At 51.5% G+C, this 21,398-nt stretch overlaps 2 protein-coding genes across 9 annotated transcripts in view; one reads left to right on the top strand and one right to left on the bottom strand.

The window, feature by feature from the left end:
* The window catches only part of ST7L (suppression of tumorigenicity 7 like), a 219,636-nt gene that overhangs the window by 123,518 nt on the left and 74,720 nt on the right, over positions 1–21,398 (bottom strand). Inside the window, exon 15 of one of the 6 annotated variants that reach the window (XM_047869326.1) lies at positions 14,636–14,829. The exons of 4 other annotated variants lie outside the window; for them this stretch is intronic. In XM_047869326.1, the coding sequence (XP_047725282.1) occupies positions 14,767–14,829 (63 nt within the window). In that variant the 3' untranslated portion in view covers positions 14,636–14,766. Of the gene's footprint in view, positions 1–14,635; positions 14,830–21,398 lie in introns of those variants that run through there. One more of the 6 variants, XM_047869330.1, reaches the window with a different exon arrangement.
* On the top strand, positions 4,850–21,165 carry WNT2B (Wnt family member 2B). Of its 3 annotated transcripts, XM_047869335.1 has the most exons (6): positions 5,414–5,522; positions 6,224–6,304; positions 11,250–11,470; positions 12,516–12,793; positions 13,456–13,720; positions 16,931–21,165. In XM_047869335.1, exons 3-6 carry the CDS (start codon positions 11,344–11,346, stop codon positions 17,158–17,160), a joined length of 900 nt encoding a protein of 299 aa, XP_047725291.1. In that variant the 5' UTR covers positions 5,414–5,522; positions 6,224–6,304; positions 11,250–11,343; the 3' UTR covers positions 17,161–21,165. The 3 variants fall into 3 exon arrangements, with proteins under 3 accessions (XP_047725289.1, XP_047725291.1, XP_047725290.1); XM_047869333.1 differs by lacking the exon at positions 6,224–6,304 and having other exon boundaries at positions 4,850–5,522; XM_047869334.1 differs by lacking the exons at positions 5,414–5,522; positions 6,224–6,304 and adding an exon at positions 7,631–7,699.

Here is a 21,398-nt window from a genome sequence, read left to right as displayed (position 1 = left end):
CGTCTCAGGGCTCCTTGTGCAAGCAGCAGGCTCGGAATCATGCATGGCTGGGTTGAGGGAAAACGGTTTTTCTGATTTCTTTCAGTCCACTGTGCTTTGCACCGTGTTGCAGGGCCTATGGAGGAAGGTGTGAGAAAGAGACGAACAGAGACAAAGAGAAACAAAGGTACACACAGAAAAATACAGAGGGGGACACAGACACACAGAGGGAGTCAGAAAAGACATGGAGAGTGAAAGACAAGAGAGAGACATAAAGAGAAAGAGATTCATAAAGAGAAAGATGGAGAGAAGTTCAGACAGAGGGCAAAAGGCCAGCAGACACAGACACACAGAGAAGACAAACGAAGACAGAGAGACAAACATAGAAAGACAGGAATGGACACAGCATGATAGAAATAGGAGCCAGACGGAGACAGACCTAGAGAGACACAGAGAGGACATGGGGAGAGCAAGAAGCAGAGCAAAGTGAGGAAGGCAGAGTGGGAGGGAGGAAGATAGTGGGCTCTGCAGATTTGTGTCCGCTGGAAGCAAACCTCGCTTCCAGATCATTCTAGGACCCAGAACAGGTGGTGGGGAGAGAAAGAGAGCTCAGTGTTATTTGATACAGGCAGATTGGGAGAGGGTGGCTGGGGGCAAAGTGGGAACCATTCTCCCTTGGGGTTAGGCTGGTCAGTGACCACCCAGAATCCCAGCAGCACACCCACTGGCCTCACACAGAACCTGGGCCACCCGCCCAGGATGGCTGTGAGCCCGCCTACCGCCTGGCTCCAGTCTGATTACAGCCAAAACACTAAAAGGCTCCAGACCCCCTTGCCCCGCCCCCATGGTCCCGCCTCCCCAAGCCTCTGCCCTTCCTTCCCCTTCTCCCCTAGCTCACTGTTTCTCCCAGTCCCCTTGGGAGAGGAATCTACTCTCCTGTTTGGCCACTGGCTGGGAGGAAGAGGGTCCCTGTCTCTGGCCTGCCCCACCGAGCCCCCTTCACTGGTTTGGGCTGGATGCTCCTTCCCTCCAAAGCCCTCTTGGCCTGGCCTCTTTGAGACACGTTCCATGCCTCGCCTGGGAGCTCATAAATACCAAGGAGAGGCCAGTCAGGCGGTGTGCAAAGTGTAGATTCCCCCACTCCACCCCCCTTAAAAGCCCCTGTGTTCTTCCCAAGCTCCCTCCTCTTCCCTAGACACCTGCATGGGGTGGCTGGGGAGGGAGAGACAAGGTGGGGGCACGGAGGCCTGTGTGAACCTGGCCCCATTTCAAATAAGACTTGCCTCGGTCTGCAAAGAAAGCTCAGGAAAAGCGTCTCAGGGCTCCTTGTGCAAGCAGCAGGCTCAGGAATTCCTTGACTCCCATCCAAACCTCCCCCCAGCCCCTTCTTGGCCTTTCTCTCTGCTCATTACCATCCACACCACCTCCCACCCACCAGGAAAGAGAGAAGGTCATCACCGAAGGGGTCCAGGGAAGGGGGAATCTCCTCCTCGGGGGGTCAACCAGGGTAGAGTAAGAGCTGTTTACCCACACCACCCGAACTCCCCTTAGCTCATCTCCACTCCCATCCAAGGGCCAGTAAAAACTCAAAATCATTCAGCCTCACGCAGCTGAGAAGAGAGTGAAGGAAGTCCCCATGGAGGAGCAGAGCATGAGGTTAGATATCAAGGGTGAGGGGGGAGACCCTTCTCCTTTGGGCAGCCACTTTTGAGAAGGCAGGGGGCTATGGTGCCACCTGGAGGAAGAAGGGTGACTGGCTCTGCTGGTTGCCCCAGGGAATCCAGGATTCTCGGGGAGCCGGGATTCTTCCCCAAGGCCTCTGTTGACACTGCCCACTAAATCTGCGGTATGCAGCCTCGAACAGCAAAGCCTAGTGAACCACTTCTCGGGTGGCTTTATTGTATTTGCAAGAAAACACCTTGGAATAAGACCCTTTGTCTCCTTCTGTGTCATTTAGGATGCTCTGGCCAGTGCTGGGCATACAGCAGGTGTTCAATAAGTGCCAACCTGACTCTATGCAGTGCCCTCCAGACGAGAACTTGACTCCCAAATTAGTGACTCCTCCCCTGCCTCCCATTAGGGTGGAGTGAGGGTAGGGGTGGGAGGGAGGAGCAGGTCAGGCACTAGCCTGAGCCTCTGGCCTTGACCCTCGGCCTGGAAGCCCCACAACAGGCCCTCGCGTGAGGAGCTGAGCTCTCCAGTAGCGTCTAGGACCTTGAGACTGAAAGTTTATTTTGAGATATGAAGTCCAAAGTGGCAGATCCCAGAAAACCTCTTCTCTGGCTCCGTATTTGTTCTCTAGTTAAGTGGTTGAGTGCAGCTCTTGCAGGCAGCTGGCTCCTGCAGCCTGGGGTTCCTCCTGGGGAGCCAGGGGGCTCGGAGGGGAGGGGAGGAAGATGAGGAAGGAGCAGAGCCTCATCTTGGGTTGTCCACTCTACAGCAAAGGTAGCCTGTAAGCACTGGGGAGAAGTCTTGTCCCCTTATCCACTGCCCTCCCTCTTCGAGCTGCTGATATTTCTGGGGGCCTCCTTAGCTCAGCAACATGCTTTAATAGTTGAGCATCTATGTTGTGCCAAGACACGGTCCCACTTGACTGTGAAGACAGCTGAAGCCAAAGAAGGGGCCTCAGAAGTGAGTCTGGGGCCCAAGTGGGTGAGTCCGCACGGTTAGGGCTGATGTGATCATCTCCAGCCCACCCCACAACCTCGGGCCCATATGTAGAAACAAACACAGGGCCAGAGTCACACCCAGGCCTAAGCACACAGGGGAGTCTGGGAGAGGCTGCCCCAGCTTGCAGACCTTATAGACTGCTGCCCAGCATCAGGGTGGGGCTGGGCTGGGAGGAGGTGAAAGAGTGGTCCAAGGAGAGGGGCCCGGCCAGGAAGGAGCCTGGGCCCACTCCTTTCTCACCTGTCGCTCTCAGGGAAGCTCGACAGAGAGTCTGCTTTTTGAGAGTCTTTTTTGATGAAACACAAGGGCTGCTAGATACTTTCAGACTCAGGGAAAGGAGAGAAGGGGAGGGAAGGGTCAGCTGGTTGGTAGGGAGGGATGTGGCTGCATGCTGGCCCTGCTTCGTCTCGGCAGTCAACCCTCTCCCACTCCTATGCAACTCCAGTCCAGCCCCCAATTTCAACCCTTATGCCCCACCCCACAGGACTTGGGCCACCCTGGCTACCTAGCTGAACTCCTCTCCTTCCCCCAGCTCCTTGCTGCCCCCATGCCACCCTTTGCACACCAGCGCATACCCACCATAGTGTCTCTGTGTTGGCTGTACCCTCTGCTGCGAATGCTCTCCACCAAAAATCTGCCCGGCTTGTTCCCTGGCCTCCTCAAGTCTTTGCTTGAATGTTGCCTTAGTGAGCCTACCTTCATCATCCTAGTTACAACTCTGTCCTTCCCACTGCTCTTACTCCTTTCTAACATACTATATGTTTTACTTATGATGTATACTGTGTATTGTCCATGTTATCCCCGTAGAAGGTAAACTCCATGAGGGCAGAAAGTGTTTTGTTTTGCCTTGTTCACTAGCAGACTGTTCTAGCACAGTCTGGCAATGGTAAGGAGTAGATAAATATTTGTTGAATTAATGAAGGCACTTTGGCCCCTGCCACAGAAAGTAAGGTAGAGAGGTAGGGAGAGGGGATAAAGGTCCTTCTGAGCCCTTCCCCCCCCCCCCATATCTGCCCCTGGGATGTCTGCAGCTGCGCGGTGTCCACTCACACTCAGGCGGCTCTAACACCCCACCCCCATCCCCACCCCACCGGCAGGCCCCCAACCAAGAACTGACAGTGAGTTTGGGGTTGAGGAGGATGGGCAGTTTCCAGAGCATTGTTTACACCAGGGCTTTACAGTTTAGATAAATCATGGGGAGAGGCATAAAGACACTTGGGAATGAGGGGTTAGACAGGAGAAACTGAGGCTGGAGAAGAGGTCAGGCCACTTCCCAACTCTCCAAGTTGGAAGGCCGGGGCCACTCTGATCCCAAAGGTTCTACCAGCCTGCCTGGTAAGTGCGGGGAGAGAAGAGGGGTGTCACCGTCAGCAGTCAGCCCCTCCCCACCCCTTCCTGATTTACCACGCCCCGGGGCGGTGTGCAGGGGTGGGATGGGTGACGGAGGGGGTGAGGGAGCAGTAGGGAGGAGGAAAGGCGACGGAGAGAAATGGCTCCGGGTCTTCCACTCTCAGCAGGACCCCCACCCTGGCCTCTGGTTCGGGAAAGCCGCCCAGCTGTTTCTGATTCTTTCCTGCTTGCAGCCCCGCCCGAGGGGGTGGGGGACCGAAGCACTGGGGTAGCCGGGAGAGACTAAGTTCTGCTCAGCCGGGGCGGTAAAGGGCGGGGAGGCCTTGTCCGGTCCGCAGGTGTGTCCCCTCTGCTTCTACCATCGATTCCCGGTCCACAGGCCAGAGGGGAGCATCGGGGCCGGCAGGCGGGCGTGAACCAGGTCTAAACATTGTTTGCGTGCAGGGGGTGCGGTGGGCAGTGGGTCGGAGGAACGAGGAGCAACAAGCCCTAGATGAGAGAAGCCCCTACCTGAAGCCGACTGCCCAAAGAGCCCCAGTTGGCAACGTTGAACGGGAGTTAAGATCCTCCCGCAACTCCCCGTGACAGAGGTTCTACCCATTTCACAGAAGCGCAAGAACCGAGAGAGGACCGAGGAAATGAGTGCATGCTCAGTGGCTCAGCTCCGGTGTCACTGTAGGTTAGAGAACAGAGGGGAAGTGTTTGCGGTCCCCTCACTCTGCGCTCCTGGCCATCACCCACAGAAGTTAAGCGTTGCCAATTGAAGGGCGCTAGGACCCGGTGGCGCTGCGTCGGCCAGGATTGGGCGCTACGGGTTCTGAAGGGCTCCCCCGCACCCCGTCGCGGCCCGCCGAAGCAGGTGAGGGCGCGGCGCGGTGCTCCGCGGAGAGCCGAGGGGCGGAGGGGGCCGCCACACCTAGGGCGCTGCGAAGCGCCCGGGGCTGGCGCGGGCGGAGCCGCCCAGAGGGCCGCGCGTGTCCCCGGCCTCGGCCCCGCCCCGCGCCGTCCAATGAGAGCCCGCGGCCGAGGGGCTGTCCGCACACACTCTGCCCGCAGCCCTACTCCGCGCCACCGACCCCCTGACACCGCGCCCAGCGCCGGGGCAGCGCGTCCCAGAGCCGGGGCTCCGCGCGCCGCCGTCGGCTTCCGGAACCCGTTCCCTGAGCCCCTCTCCGGGACCCTGCGCCCCGGCTCCCGGACTCCAGGTGCTCCTGGGTGCCCCGCCGCCGGGCCCTATGGCCCCCCAAGGGGGTGAGGTAGGAGCAGCCTGAGTACCCCGAGCCGGTGCCCCGTCCACGCCCCTCCGGGTCGCGCGGCGGGAGTCATCGGGGAGCTATGCTGAAGCCGGGTGGTGCGGAGGAAGCCGCACAGCTCCTCCCTCGGCGCGCCCGCGCCCCTGTCCCCGCGCTCCCGCCAGGACCCGCGGCCCCCGACGGCTCTCGGGCTTCGGCCCGCCTCGGTCTTGCCTGCCTGCTGTTGCTGCTGCTGCTGACGCTGCCGGCCCGCGTAGACACGTCCTGGTGGTGAGCATGGCTCTCGGGGTGGGGAGGGTGAGGCGCGGGGTCAGAGGCCGAAGGCGCCCAGAAGAATTACGCAGCTCCTGGCACCGGCTGCACAGGAGACCAGGCTTTTGCTTCGACGGAGTTAGAGACGATCCGAGCCGGACTGTCACTTAAGTCTCGGAGTAGGGGTGGGGGTGGATAGGTGTGCTGCTCACCCAGTGAGGTGGGCCCTGGGTGTTTGGAGCAAGGACGCCTGGTGGTCGAGGCTTTCCAGATTCCCTTGTGCTGTGCCCCATTTCAGCTTTCAGCTCTGACTTAGGGGGAATGCTACCTTCCAAGTTTTTCTCAGGGTGGATTCAAGAAACCAATCGTCCATCTGGGGCCTTCAGTGGCCCTCCAAAAGAGCCCCCTGATCGCCTAACGTCGACCTCCCCCCCACCGCCCCCCCCCCCCCGACCCCGAGGTGGAGAAAAGGGCATTTGGCGAGGGCGGACGAGGCTCTCGCTAGTCTACCCCACCGGGTAGGCAGTAAGACTTTGGTGTTCACGCTATAGCACCCAGCGCAAGGTTTAGAAATGGAATCAAAGCAAAAATACTCCATTAACTCTCACAATTAAAACAATTTTGCATAATTGCATAATTTAGGCGTTTGTCTTCAACTTCAGCTTTGAAGATGTCACTTCGAACCCTGACATCCCTCTCTTCTTCCTTTTTCTTCCCAGATGACCCTGTGTCTCCCATCTCTTTCCCGTCCAAGAACTAGAGGCTTCTGGAGGCGCAAAGCATTGAGACCCTCCCCTCAGGTTTCTTGCAGGCCTTAGACTCCAGACACCTCACAAGAGGGCAGATGAGGCAAAAGGCATTAAAAACCCACGGAATATCTGCTCTTTTCTGAATCCCCCCCTGCACCACCCCCAAGCCCTCCATGGCATTCATCCTTTTCTCTCAGGAGAAAGCTGCTCTCCCTCCTCCCCCACCCTCTGGGGGGCAAAGGGGGGAACTGAACTGAGAAAAGACAGTCTTCTCATCTTTCCTCTTCGCTGCCCCCCCCCCATCAAACTGGCTTCAGACTGCACTCTTGCCCCTCCCTACCCAAGCAGTGCCCCCTTCCTTTCCTTACTTTGCTCCTTCCTCCCTCCCCCTTCCCACCACACAGAGTGGTCTCTCCTCCCCTTGCACCCTGTGGCTTTTCTCCTCTAGACTTGGAATCTTGGCTAGGAAGGGTGAGGGGTAGCTGGCTGAGGGGCCAGCAAGCTTGGGCTGCAGATTCCTATCATTTCAAGATGCATTGCTCTCCATCCCCAATCCCCCCCCCCCCCATTTTCCTGTTTCAGAAAAATCTCTCTTTTGGATCTTTTTAATCTCTGCAGTGTTGGGGAAGGCAAGGGGGGGTGGTTTGTTCTGGATGGGGGAGAAGGGAGGCCCGTATCTCACATCTGGCTTGAAACATTCTTTTAGAAAGGGAAAGAGAAGAGGGGACAGAGGAGAAAAGCCTTTCAAAGTTCAGACGGAGATCAAAGCCATCAGGGACTCAGTTTGGCTGGGGACTTGTGTGTTCAGTGGCCGGATGGAGAGACGATGAAGTGACCACAGTGCATCTTTACCCACCCCAGATAGCATTTGCTTTTAGGGACTCTTGGTTGCTTCTTACCAGTTTGGGAGGTAGTTTTGGGGACCACTTGGTGTTTAGGTGAGGAAGTGTCACTCTGATAATTGCAGCATCCTGGTAGTGCTTCCTAAAGACCCAACTAGGGTGTTTTCTGGTCCCCAATTTGTCCCTTGGCTACTCCCTCTTCTTTTCCTTTCTCCCTTCTACTGCTCTCACCCCCACGTGGTTCACATTTTGGAAAAACTCTGGGTAGAAGAGCCAGAGAGGGGGCATGCCAGTGATACAGTGATAGGGAGGGACTTGGCAGTTGCTGTGAAAGGCGGCAGTGGAGCCAGGATGGGGAGTGGGTGCAGAGGTTAGTTCAATCTCCTTGCCTCACACCTGTCACAGCTGTAGGCCCCAGATGCCTGCCTCAGTGGTCATCACTTCTGAGGTACCGTGGAAAGCTGCTTTCTAACGGCAGGTCAGGCCCCCAAGGTATCTCTCTTTCCTTTAGGGAAAAAACCCAGCAAGATTGATACTCTGTCCAAACCCTGGAAGAGATGCCTGTTGACCCTGTGTGTGTCCGTGTTCCACTCTGGAGCAGAAGGTCATCACTATCACCAGCTAACAGTCTGATCGTCCCCCCAGCCCTTCCCTTACTCTCCAGTCACTCCTTCCCTCTCCCCACTTCTAACTGGAGGAGGAAACAGATGGTCTCTTCTTAATCTGTGACAAACAGAGCAAGAAATAGGGGGCTCCTCGCATGTGCTTCCCTGTTCCATTTTGCATTCTGCAGGGGGCTGGATGTAGGGAATCCCGTGAGCAGGACATCGTGCATAGATTCACGAAGGGAGAGGAACAGAGTTGATATCATAATAAGAGCATTATTGTCACCACCACCAACTGCCATTCAATGAATCTTTACTAAGCTTTGGACACTATAACTAAGTACTTTATGAGCATCATCTTCTTCAATGCCCAAAGTAATCTGGTGAGGTAGATACTATTATTTTCTCCATTTCGCACATGAAGAAAGTGAGGGCTGGGAGGGGAGTGGTATGAAACTTGCCCAAGTTCACACCAATTTTGGAGCTAGATTGCTCTATTCCTGGTTAAGCATTGTATGCCTGTCTTGTTCTCGGAGTGAAAATGAGCTTGGACTTTGGAGTCAGATATCCTTGGTTCGCCCTGGCTCTCCTCTGCCTAGTCCTGATGGACAGAGTGGGTATTACCACTTAATCTCCCTGAACCTCAGTCTCTTCATCTGTAAAATGGAGACCTGTCTCATAGGATTTTTGTTTAGAAAAATGTTTCGTGAACTGTAGAGTACCATATAAATGATGTTGTATTAAGAGATTCAGGGAAGGTAAATAGTTTTATTCCTGTATTCCTGTGTTCAAAGCCCTGTGTGGGCTGGGCTGAATTGTGTACACTTGGGACTGCAAGGGGGGAAATGAAAAGAGCATCCCTGGCCTCATTAAAAAGACACAAATATAAACATCTGCAAATAGGCTGGCAATGTCAGCAGGAGTAAAGCTGTAATTGAAATGAAGTTTATGGCTGGCTAGGGGGAAAAGAGAGTTGGCGGTAAATCAGAGCGGTTAGGTGTTTATTCAACAAACAGTTATTAAGTATCTACTATGTGGCAGACACTGTTCTAGGTTCTGGGGTTAACCAAGTGAACAAAACAGACAAAAATCTCTGCCTTCATGGAACAGGGTGTCTGAATCACCTCGTGATGTTGGTGAAAATGCAGAATCTGATTCAGTACGCCTGGGGTGGGGCCCAAGGCTCTGCATTTCTAACAGATCCCTAGATGATGCCCATATGGCTGTTCTGGGGACCACACTTTGAGGAGCAAAGGGCTAGAGTAAGGTATGGGTCACTTTGTCAAAGGAAGGGACGTGAATTGGTCAAAAGCAGGTGAAGGGAGCATTCTGGGGCAGGAGGCTGGAAAGGAAAGGAAAACTTCCGAAAGGGAAAACAGAGCTGGAGTCAGGGGCATCTCTCCCCCTCTTACCAGCCAATGAGATGCAAGGTGCCTTAAACATCTCTGTGCCCTAACAGCTGAGCTCAGTGCTTGGCACATGTAGGCATTTTGCAGGCGTGTGTTGAATTGAGAGGGGGCGAAGGCTCAGTTGTATTGGAGCCCGCCTCCCCCACCAACTACAAGGGGCTGACCACTAGCCAGCAGGCAAGTGCCCTGCTCTTCAGAATCACACCAGTTGGGGCACTTAGTGCAGCTACTTAATGGGGTCTGGGTGGTAGTAGAGGAACGTAATTATCTTCCTGTCTTAGGTACTAAATGTTCCCACGCTCAGTGAGGATGTAACAAGAAGGACCAATGTGGGCTGCAGCAGAATGGATTTAAGTCATACCACAGGAAGGACTTATTGCCAGAGTTTGGCCTGCCTCACTCCAGACTGTCTCATGAGGGCTGGATTACTGGTCTCCCATTCCCATCCAACCCCCCTCTTTCCAAGCCCCAGTAAAAAAAACAAACACCCATTGCTTAGAGTAGTACTTGGGCCGAACTGGGGAAGCAAAACGGTGGTGAGACAGGGATGAGCTCCAACTGCAATGGTCTTGATTCTCCAAACAAAGCACCGCGGCAGTGGGTGTAACTCCAGGCTGTGCGTCAGGCGGCCTTTTCCGGCCTGGCCCAGCCCGGGGTGTTTATTTTGTTTGTTCCTGGAAGCTATTGCCCTGATGGACGGTGCTGCTGGGGACGCTGATTCCATGGGATTTGTCAGTGGTGGGCCAGCCCTCTCACCCCTCCCTCGGGGACAGATGGGCCCCATCAGCCCCGCTGAGCTCCAAAAGAGGCAAGCATCAGCCCTCCTTGAGTCTGTCTGACTTGGTGTCACCAGCGGTGATCTAGTTTGTGGGTGAGGGCCAGGCACAAGGATGTGGGCAGGGCACGGTGAGGGGACATAGAGCCCAGGGCGGTCCAGCTTTTCCTCTCTCCCCACTGGCTGCCTTCTGTCCCCTCACCCACTTCTAGGCCCATTTTGGGATCTCTCCCAAACCACAGGCTCATTCACAGCCCAAACCAAATCTTTTCAGCCCGTAGCAGCAACTGCCCCCTTTGACCCCCACCTGTTCAGAGAAAGAGAGAGAGGTATCCATTTGATGTGTTAGGATAGGAGAACAGAGAACTCCCAGAGGGCCAAGGAAGGTGCTAGGTGTTGGAGAGACAGCAAGGGAGTGCAAAGTGGATGAATGGGTCAGATCTCATTTAGTGACCTCATGGAGAGAAGCAGCTAAGAATGTTCGAGTGAAGAGAAAATAGTGAGAAATTTGAGAGTGACTCTAGCAACCCACCTAACTTTTAGTAGCCCACCCCAAATGATCTTCTTAAAATTGTTTGAATTGGGCAGAGTGGGGACTGGAATATGGGGAGTGTCACCCCCCTCGCTTTATCTTGGCTTTGGCTTCCCACTGCTAACAGCCCTCTGCCCAAGCAGGTTCATCCAGGACATCATGCCTCCAAGACTCATTTGTTAAGAAAGGCTGTGGAGCCCGGAAATGAAGGGTATAGGGAGGAGATTTGGGGGTGGGGTCTTCCTCCCCAAGACCTCAGGTTTGGGAGTGAGGAATTTTAGCTACATGGGTCTGACTAGAGCTGTAAACATGACTCAAAATTGCCCACTGAGTCTCTTCCCACTGGTCCCTCCCTGTCTCCATCCTTCCTCCCCCAAACTATGTCTTCATGGACCAGCTACGAAGGACGTGCCTCTTACATGTGGGTGTAAGAGTGTTGTCTCAGACTCTTGTTTTGTTAGTTTATTTTTCTCTGAGGCTCTTAATGTTTATTAAATAAACAGGGAATGGGTTTGTGTGACATGCCCAGGGCTTCTACGTATGTGACACATGCCTGGCCCGTGTTCTGGGAGTGTGTGTCACTTGGACCTTTGGCTGGGGAGCGGGTGATGGTGAGAGACCACTCAATTACTCTCTGCAACTGTGTAACCATTTCTCCAGGCTTGTGGGGAAAGCTGTACCCGTTGGCCTCAGGGAATGTGGGTTGGAGGAGGGGAAGGAACCTCTTCAAATTCTGAATGCCAAATCTCTCCCCTCCCCCTCCCCCTCCTTCTCCCCCTCCTGAGGCAGGAAAAGGGCCAGGATGCTCTGACAGGGCCATCTCCACCTTGCAGGTACATCGGGGCACTGGGGGCCCGAGTGATCTGTGACAATATCCCTGGTCTGGTGAGCCGGCAGCGGCAGTTGTGCCAGCGTTACCCAGACATCATGCGCTCGGTGGGCGAGGGTGCCCGAGAATGGATCCGAGAGTGTCAGCACCAGTTCCGCCACCACCGCTGGAACTGCACCACGCTGGACCGGGACCACACTGTCTTTGGCCGTGTCATGCTCAGAAGTAGGGAGCTCTTCCACCCTGCTCCAACTACTTCCCTGTCTGTGCCTGGGGTGGCAAGTGGGTAGGGTAGGCATGATCCTCCTCCCCTCTCGGACACACTGCCTCATAATCAGATAGACGGTTGAGGGCAGTGCCCAGGATACAGTTGGGAACAGACCCTCAGTACCTGAGATATGTAGTCAGGGACCCCTCTAAATGCCAGTGTTGCTGGGATGATACACAAAGGTACAGTGTCCCCTGCTACCTCCATGTCTTGTCTTCCCTCCCCCTTTCCTCCCCAACCCCAGTGTGAGGGTTTCCACGCACTGTAAGGCTGAGGACTAGAACAGCTGCTCTGTACTCACTGCCACCATCACTACCCTCACCCCAACACTCCCAACATCACAGTAATGGCAGCAAGGGATAAACAGAAAGGTGATATGTAAATATTTGGAGAGTTGGTGGCTTGGCCCCAGCTCAGCAAAAAAGCTAAGCAGAAGTGAGACAATAAACTAGGAGAAAGGGAAGGAGATGGGAATCGGGAGGTGTCTGGGGGACAGGGGTGATGAGTCATCAATCCCTGAGAGCAGGGTAAGAAGGAAGCAGGCCCTGGAAAGTAGCAGGTCTCCCCAAACAGGCTAACCCCTGGGCTGGGGTCTCTATTGTAGGGGAACTGTCCAGCAGAGTAGGTCTGAAAAGGCCTGGAATGTGGACTGAGGCAGGCTTAGCTGAGCTAGGATTGGCACTCGGTGGGAGGGGATGACTCACTGTGAAACTTTTCAATGGATGGATCCAGGGAGTTTGGAAGGAAGCAAGAGTACAGGTCAGCCCAAGAGGTCAGATGTACAAAGAAGCGGATAGAGAGTACTGAGGGCCGAGGGGAAGAGGTCAGATACTCTGGGGAATGCTTCTGGAAGGGAAGGCCACCTTGAAAAAAGCAGGTGCAGGAGTTGCTCTGGGAAAGACAAGAAGAGAGGAGGTTTCAGAGTGGGGGGTTGTGTGGGCAGAAGACAGGGACAGACATAGGCCTCTTTGCAGAAATGTACTTCTACCTTTCTCTCTCCAGGCAGCCGGGAGGCAGCATTTGTATATGCCATCTCGTCTGCAGGGGTGGTCCATGCTATCACTCGTGCCTGCAGCCAGGGAGAACTGAGTGTGTGCAGCTGTGACCCCTACACCCGTGGCCGACACCATGACCAACGTGGGGATTTTGACTGGGGTGGCTGCAGTGACAACATCCATTATGGTGTTCGCTTTGCCAAGGCCTTTGTGGATGCCAAGGAAAAGAGGCTTAAGGATGCCCGGGCCCTCATGAACTTACATAACAACCGCTGTGGTCGCACGGTCAGTACTCATGTCTGTGCATGTACGTCCATATCTGCTGGGGGTGACCAGTACGTGTGATCACAGAGTGAATGTGAAGGTGGAAGTGCTGAAGGCTCCTGGATCACTTCCAGCGGCCCCAACCCCCACGGGATAGGAGTAGTGAATGCAAGGGAGCTTGGGAATGCCTAGATTCAACCAGGCGCATAAAGTGTCTTCACAGATGTGGACAGTAGGGAAAGGTAGAGAAAAGAAGGGAAGTTAACTTTTTAAGAAGGGGAAGGACCACTTCCATAAAGACTGAGGAGGATAAGAACTTGCTCTGGGCAGTTCACTGGTTTCTGAGCACTGCCAATGTGCCTAGTACTGTGCTGGGAAATGACATGCTAGAGAAGCAGAAGGCACGGCACCTTAAACTCTAAGAACATGTAAAAGTAGGGCATGTGATGGCAAACTGTAATCATGAACAGGATCCTGTGGCTCTGTGTTTGAACACACTATCATGGGAAGAAAGCACTGGTGGTCTAGGGAGGATTCATGGAGGAAGAGGTTCTTGAATGGGTGGGTTCTGATGGGGAGAGAACCCACTGTCCAGCCTAGGCCAGATGTCAGAGCACTCATGCTTGTAGCCCTAAGGATGACTGAAAAGTGCCCTGACCGGCTGCCTCTCCCTCACCTCCCAGGCTGTGCGGCGGTTTCTGAAGCTCGAGTGTAAGTGCCATGGCGTTAGTGGCTCCTGTACTCTGCGCACCTGCTGGCGTGCACTCTCAGACTTCCGCCGCACAGGTGATTACCTGCGGCGGCGCTACGATGGGGCTGTGCAGGTGACAGCAACCCAGGATGGCGCCAACTTCACAGCAGCCCGCCAAGGTTATCGCCGTGCCACCCGGACTGACCTTGTCTACTTTGACAACTCCCCAGACTACTGTGTCTTAGACAAGGCTGCAGGTGAGTAAGGAAAGCAGGTAAGGACAAGGAGCCCCAGTTCTTGGTGCAGGCACCCCTGGTCAATCATAGTCTGCTCAGCCACAGGAGTTAGGGAAGTGGTACTTTGCGAGGCATCAGTCTCCTCTCGACATGAACGTCTTATAATAAGATTGATAATGAATGCCTCAAGCCACCAGTCCCAGTGCTACCCAAGCAGAGGAGAGGTCATTTCTCACTCTTTTATATCCCCAGCATCTGGGGTACAGTAGGTATTATTCAGGGATTATTTAAATGAGTCACCCGTTTTCAATACCAAGCAATGTATGGGCTGTACACAAGCATGAGGTGGAGGAACCCTACGTCTCTGTTTATGATCTGGCTAAAGAAATAAGATGTAATCAATCGGTGGACATATGCAATTGCAGAAGACACAAAGCTGGAGAAACCAAGAATTCCAATAAGAAAAGCTTATTGGAAAATGTGGAATTTAAGCAATTTCTCGAGGTGTAGGGATCACCTGGACAACCTAGAGAGAAGAGAAGGGCAATAAGCAGAGTGGTAGGTGGGAAAGTACATGATTATTCTAGGAACCGAGAGGTATGATGAATCTGAGTGAAGGTTTGGGATGAGGAGACTAGAGGTAGAAAGAAAGGTGAGGATCAGACCATGAGTGGCCTTGAAAGACTATATCCAGTGTGCTGCCACTGAAGATTCTACAGTGGAGTTGGGGAAGCAAGGAAAGAGATCTCAGTAGGGCTAACCACTAGCAGAAAGCAGCAAATTGTTTTTCAATCTGGTCCAGATATTTGTGGTGGAATTCTTGGGGATGCTGGAAAGTGATATGTTATTGCCCCCAAAGAGTAGAAGTCACCATCTTGGCTTGGCTCATATTTCAGGTTCAGACAGGTTAGACTAGGAACAACCTTTAGTGCAAAAGAACTGCTCTTCCTCAGGTTACTATCATGGGCTTGCAGGCTCTTCTCTGCAGACTCAGCACTCAGGACTTGGGTGAGATAGAGCCAGGAACCACAGCTGTCTTTGGTTCTGTTTGTTTTCAGCCATCACTGTCATTCCTGGAGAGTCAAGTGGCTCGGAGCAAATCTGGGCATAGAAACAGGGTGGGGCTCCACCTAAGTAACACAGAAAGTAGTTTGTGCCCTTTGGAGGGTGCTAGGAGAAAAGGAGTTAAAAGAGCCCTTTCTGATTCTCTCAGTGATTTCCTGCCACTAGGTATGTTTTCTTCCCACGTGGTATAATTCAGAGGACTACTCTCTGAATGTCTTGAAATAATTCCATAGCAGCCGCGGTATAAGCCTATGCTGTTATACCTAAAATGCACCTTTGGGGAAGGATCTTTGGAGTCAGAAGGAAGGGTGAGTCAGATGTGTTGGTTTTTCTTGGAGGCATAAAATTAAGTCTCATAAAACCCAAAGTGGGGCCTGGAATTCAAAGGGTGTAAGTCATCTCAGAATCGAGTATGGAGCCACAAATTTCCACCAAAGCAGTCCTGTCCGGTGGAGCTCTCTGTGATGACAGAACTGTTCTACATCTGTGTTTTCCAATAGATAGCCACTTAGCCACATGGGATTACTGAGCATTTGAAATATAGGTATTGTGCCTGAGAAATTAAGTTTTAAATTTTAGTTAATTTATAACTAAATGACCACGTGTGGCTGGTGGCTATAACCTGGACAGCTCAGCTCTAGAGTATAGAAGAGGCTTTTGGTGCACAAAAGGACTTAAGATCCAGCCCTTGGAGTTAGAGGAGAGTAACACAGATAGTAGAACTAGTTAGCCCACACTCTGGAAGAGTGGCCTCTAACAATTTTGGATTGCGTACTCTTTCATTAAAAAATTATTTGAGCATGTACCTCTAATATATGGATATTTACTTTAAAAAGATACCTATGTTCCACTGTATTGATATGTACTTTATAAAACATACAAAGTAGGGATTTTAAATTTATGAGATAAAAAACAAATGTAGAAGTTCTAAGATCTAGCATTTTCTTTTTTTTTTTAATTTTTTTTTTAATGTTTATTTTTGAGAGAGAGAGAGAGAGGCAGAACGTGAATGGGGGAAGGGCAGAGAAAGAGGGAGACACAGAATCTGAAGCAGGCCCCAGGCTCTGAGCTGTCAGCACAGAGCCCCAATGCAGGGCTCGAACCCACTAACCATGAGATCATGACGTGAGCTGAAGTCAGTCTCTTAACCGACTGAACCATCCAGGTGCCCCTAGCATTTTCTTTCCATATCGCAGTAGGGTGTACAGACTACTGCAAGAGAATCAGTCAATCTGTTCCCCTTCCTCAACCTCCAGGTCAGTCCCTGTCCCATCTCTGGAGAAGGGTTAGAATAGACAGATACTTTCTAGGGCCCATCCCATCCCAAATTCTGTGTTTTTATATCTGTCGGCAGGATCTCCCTTGCTAAAGTTGGTCAGAATGAAGTCCTAAGCACTCTCTGTGCAGGGGGATAATATCATTCCTACCCTTCAAGAGTTCCTACTGTAAAGGGTAAGGCAAGGGATATTCTGTAGCAATTCCACAGGGATATGCCTCTGGGCAGTCACACTAACCAGTTCACCTCCTCATCTGAACAATCCACTGAGTTACATGCTATTATTATGCCTATTTTCATATGAGAAGATTAAAGCCTAGAGAGATTAACTACCTTGTGAAATCACATAGCTAAGATGCGGCAGGCCTGGAACTGAAACTTGAACAATATGACAATAAGGCCCATGCTTTTAATGGCCATCCTATATTACTTCCCTGTATGGTACAACTTAAAATGTAAACTAAGGACCAAAATACTAACAAATGGTAGCTGGATCAGAGTTGTGGCATGACTTCTTGGAAAAGATAAATTATAGGCTAAGTTGTTTTTTTGTTTTTTTTAACTGTTTAGTATGGAAAACTTCTAACACAGAGAGCCCTTACCCAGCTTTAACAGCTAGGGGCATTTTAAGGCTAGGTTTTGAAGGAGACGCAGAGATGTGTATTGGCAGGGACGGCATAGTAGGTGAAGTCAATGGTCTTTGGGGAGCCTTTATGGTGGGAAGAAGCCAGAGTGGTGCAAAGGGAAGTAAGGAGATGGTCATTTTGGCCAGTTGGGCATATTTTCAGGAAAAGGGATTCTTTATGGTTTCCTCATGAGGATGTGGGTAAGGGAACCCAGAGCAGCTGAAGTAAGAGGTAACTTGGTTCTCATTCTCTTCCCCAACCCAGGTTCCCTAGGCACTGCGGGCCGTGTCTGTAGCAAGACATCCAAAGGGACGGATGGTTGCGAAATCATGTGCTGTGGCCGAGGGTACGACACAACTCGAGTCACCCGTGTCACCCAGTGTGAGTGCAAATTCCACTGGTGCTGTGCAGTGCGGTGCAAGGAGTGCAGAAACACTGTGGACGTCCACACTTGCAAGGCCCCCAAGAAGGCAGAGTGGCTGGACCAGACCTGAATGTAGAAATACCTCACTCATCCCTCTACTTCAAAACTCCTGGCTCAAAAGCACAAGATCTTTGCATGCACGCCTTCCTCTACCCTCAGCTCTGGGCTGCTACAGTTTCTATTTAAGGACTTGGAAAGCAATCCAGAAGGACTCTGGTGTCCTGACTGGTTCCTTAGCCCTGGGAAGGAGTTGACAGGGGATGTAAGAAACTGAACAGCTCCCTGACTGCCCCCTCTGGAGGTCAGAAGGGAGAGGGGAAGAGGTGGGGGTCTTCAGAGTGATATAAGTTGCACTAAAGCACATGGTCAAGGCTCATTTTTCCTTTCCTTTGCACTGGCTTCCTGACATTTCTTGTGTGTGCAAGAGGAAGGGTACCTGGAGAGAGCTTCTTTGTGTTCCTACCTGACTAAGGGTAGATGGGACAGAGATGGAACCACATCTCTTCCCTGGGTCAGTTTGAGCAGACTGCCTGGTACCCCAAAAGAAACTCTCAGGCTACAACCTTCTTCCATTATCCCAGAGCCTGGGATTCCTAGGTAAGAGTTAGCCGTAGTGGACAAGGTTCCATTCACATGCTCATAGGTTTATAAACTGCTGTATTTTGTAGGGGAAAAAATTATATAACTATACAAACATACATTCTCTTCCAACCTCCCTCTTCTTTTCAACCTATATCAGATAGCACTGCCCCTTGCTCACTTGCTGCCTGTTCAAACCAAGTGGCATGTAGTGGTTCTTATGCCTAATAGATCACTAGAATACCCTGGAACACTCCTGAGAAAGAATAATTTAGTAAGCCTGCCTAGGCCTTTGGGGTTTTATTTTATTTTTTTAAAGTTTCTATGCATTCTTCTGGAGGTCAACTAGTTTTGGGAAACACTTAGTAAAAGATATGTGACTCATGGAGGGTAGGAAAGGGTAGCAGGCCTGATCTCAAGGGCCCCACATGAGGCATCAGGGTATACTAGTCAGGTAGGGATCTCTGGCTTTGGCAATTTTTAGGAGAGAATCCTAGTCTTTTGAAGTTGGGCATGGAAGCCAGTGGCTACAGAGGAAAAGAGAGCTGGGGCTTTGGGGCCAAAGTGGTAAACAACATAAAAAACAGCCTTTCCCCATTTATTGAACAAATTTTTATTTAGTGGCTCTCTAAGTTCTGGGGATTATTACTGTTCACTCCATGTTTGGCTTAAACAGGGGAGTTCCTTCTATGCTACTACCTGCTGCCTAACTAAGCTTGCAGTAGTGGAGTCTCCAGAGATAGCAGGCTTTGTAAGCTACAAGCTAGGATATGGAGTCCCAAAAACTGTGATGTCCTATTTTTATGTGACTTAGACCATGGCTATCTTTTGATAATTTAAGAGAGCAGAGTGGTATAGAAATTTGCAGTTATGACACACCTGTGTTGAAATCACAGTTGTGCCATTTACAGTTTTTGATATTTTGAACAAGATACCCAAATTCTACAAGCCTCTATCATCTCGTCTGTAAAATGAGGTTATAAACCTATCTCAGATACTGAGTTTTAATTGTGCCCCCCAATTCCAGCCAACAGACACTCTTACCAAAGTTCCTAACTGGTCTAGCCCATCATGACTTCTCTTGAAACCTTCCGTTTACAATTGCAAAGTATTGACAGCAGGCTGTTGATTAAAGGGCCTACACAAGGAATTCTGAACATAGGCGCCCACCCCCCCCCCTCCAAGTTCCTCTCCAACATCCCTTGGGGTCCTCACGTGTTTGTAGAACAGCTTCACTCTGCACAGGCAGCAGAGGATAGGGGAGCCAGAGCTCTGGGCCATGGGGGCAGATTTATTTGGATGATAGGACTAATATTTGTGTAACCTGCTGAGACCTGTGTGGGAGAGTTTAGGGTGGTTTTTCTTTTGGTGAGGGGTTTGCTCCAGTTTCACATCCATTAACACAAAACATGAGCTAGTCAGGGCCCTTGTGGTCTGCGGTGAGGGGATTCCTGTGGAGAAATGGGACTGAGTGAGTCAGGCCAGGGGAATGTCTTCCTTGCAGAGTGGAGTCAACTGGATAACTGATGAGCCAATGGTGGGATTAGGGAGGGGGAAATGGGAGGGAAAGAGAAGAGCTTCTGACATCTTGAGCTGGGATTAGGAGGAGGAAAGCCTTAGCATAGTGGGAAGGTAAGGGGGTCAAAGTCAGTCTGAATCAAGAATACAGCTGAAGGAATTTACATCAGGGTGTTTGGGTAGAGCCTCAGGTCCCAGTCAGCCCCTGCTCTCACAAGAATGCCCAGGTAACCACATAAATGACAGCTAGGCCTTCCTGGGACTTCAACCCAAATTCAATCTGCCTGTGCTATCACCTATTCCTTTTCAGTTCTTACCCTATGAAGGAAGTTGAGCCTCTTCTGGCATCTCGTACTGCTCTGGGCTTCCCCTGGGCTCCAAATTCTAGTTCATAAAGACCCAAGTTTTGTAATTTACTATAAATGGTTAAGAGAAAAGCAAGCTGTCCAGAGAGTGAAAAGTTTGAATAGTGGGGTGGATAGCGAAAGAAAAGAGGTCCGTGTGAGCCCCACTACAGAGGCAATGTGGTCCCAAGAAGGGATGGATGATGGCCAAGCAATTAATTTTTCCTCGTATTTCTTAGCTTGCCTCTGCATTGTGACTGGCTTTGGACAACTGGCGTCTATTCTGCAATAAAACAAACAGAAACTAATTTATTTGGAACAAGCAGCAAAAGGAGAACTTTATTTGGTGCAGTCAGGGCTCCATTTAGTCCTGCTGCCACCCACTCACAGCGTCTAACCCCTCTCCAGACCCTCCTCTAGTCAGGAGAGTTCTGTGCCTCCAGCAGCGGTCTCTTAGCCCCTCTCTGACACTCCTTCTTGTCAGTCCTCATTTCTTCTAACTTTTAACATTTAGGTAGAATGCGTTGCAGAAAGTGCTATTTGGGTACAAAGTTAACTTCAAATACACAATCTCTATCCTTTAAAGATCTTAGACTGTTTTAGAGAAGGCAGGTGACTGAAGTACCTCAGCTGCACAGCCCGTGGCCAGTTTTTCTCATGTAGAAGTAAGAATGCCAGCCTTAATCTAGTCCTGCAGATAAGAGCCAACTGCTATTATTGCTAGCCTTGAATAGTAGTGCTCGCCCTTATGCTTTCTTAGAATGATGCTGGAAAATGAAATCAGGGACTTCAGATTATTTTTAAAAAAATTAAACACTGCCTGGCCCTGAACGTCTGTTTGCAAAAAGTCTTGTAGGTCTGACTCATGACCACTTACAGCCTCATTTCTTTTCCTCCCTGTTGTAGAGGGTAATCTCTTCTCCTTTTTCTCACCTCCCTTAGCAAGAACACCAACCACTAAGTCTTCTGCCAAATTCTCAGACCCACTCAGGACACTGGTTTCTACACAGTTTAATATATGAGAGTTAATCGGGATTTTTTTTCCCCCTCAGCCTGAGGTTTTTAAACACCCTCAGTGGTCACAGGGCAGAAACCCAAGGGAGGACGCCAGGGAGAGTATGTTTCTCATCCCTGGGAGGTCGTCAGCCTAGCTCCTGCAGCCAAATTACAGCACCAGAGAATAATGTGATGCATTCCTGGGCAGGTCGGTGGGACCCTGGGCGCCTGGGCCTTGTGGAGAGAGGTGCCAGACACAGAGCTCTCCGTAAGCAATCCTGCAGAGCCGCCCCCTGGGTGCAGAAATGAAATACGGGAGAGCTTCACATTACACGGAGACCTGTAGCTCACACCTGGTTATTGATGGCCTTGGTGGAAGCCTCTGCCCCCTCCCTCCACTTGGGAACTGCCTGCTACTACGGGGGTTGGGCACCTTTGAAGCAATGTTGGAAAACAAGAAAGAGATGCTTCCTTTCCACTCCTTGCTCTCCCTGCAAGCCTGCGCACAGCCATGAGGATACGCGTGCGTGCACGCGTGATATGTGTTTGCGTGGACACGCACGCAAGCTTCTCTCAGGCTGCAGCAGAGTTCTAGTCGTCCCTGGTCCCTAACAATAAAACAAACAACTGGATTTCAATCACATCCTTCAAAATTCCTGCCATTATCAGGGGTTCAGCCGTAACCAAGTAACATTAAACATGTCCATTCTCAATATGCAAGCAGCTGTGTGGTTTGGTGACTGGTATTCCCCCACGAGGTGGCAGGGAAAGGATGCAGAGAGTGCATGGAGAGGGGAGATACTACCACCCAAGCCCAATGGCTAAGACCATGCTGGAGATAGTGCAATTTGTGCCCTGTGTGCTACGGATA

This window comes from Prionailurus viverrinus, chromosome C1, assembly GCF_022837055.1.
Source record: "Prionailurus viverrinus isolate Anna chromosome C1, UM_Priviv_1.0, whole genome shotgun sequence".
NCBI lineage: Eukaryota > Metazoa > Chordata > Mammalia > Carnivora > Felidae > Prionailurus > Prionailurus viverrinus.
This window is presented reverse-complemented; position numbering and strand designations above follow the sequence as displayed.

Coding starts and splice junctions, on each gene's coding strand:
- WNT2B (XM_047869333.1), top strand. CDS start 5,335: ATGCTGAAGCCGGGTGGTGCGGAGGAAGCCGCACAGCTCCTCCCTCGG. Junction 12,794..13,455: donor ACAACCGCTGTGGTCGCACG/GTCAGTACTCAT, acceptor CTCACCTCCCAG/GCTGTGCGGCGGTTTCTGAA. Junction 13,721..16,930: donor TGTCTTAGACAAGGCTGCAG/GTGAGTAAGGAA, acceptor TCCCCAACCCAG/GTTCCCTAGGCACTGCGGGC.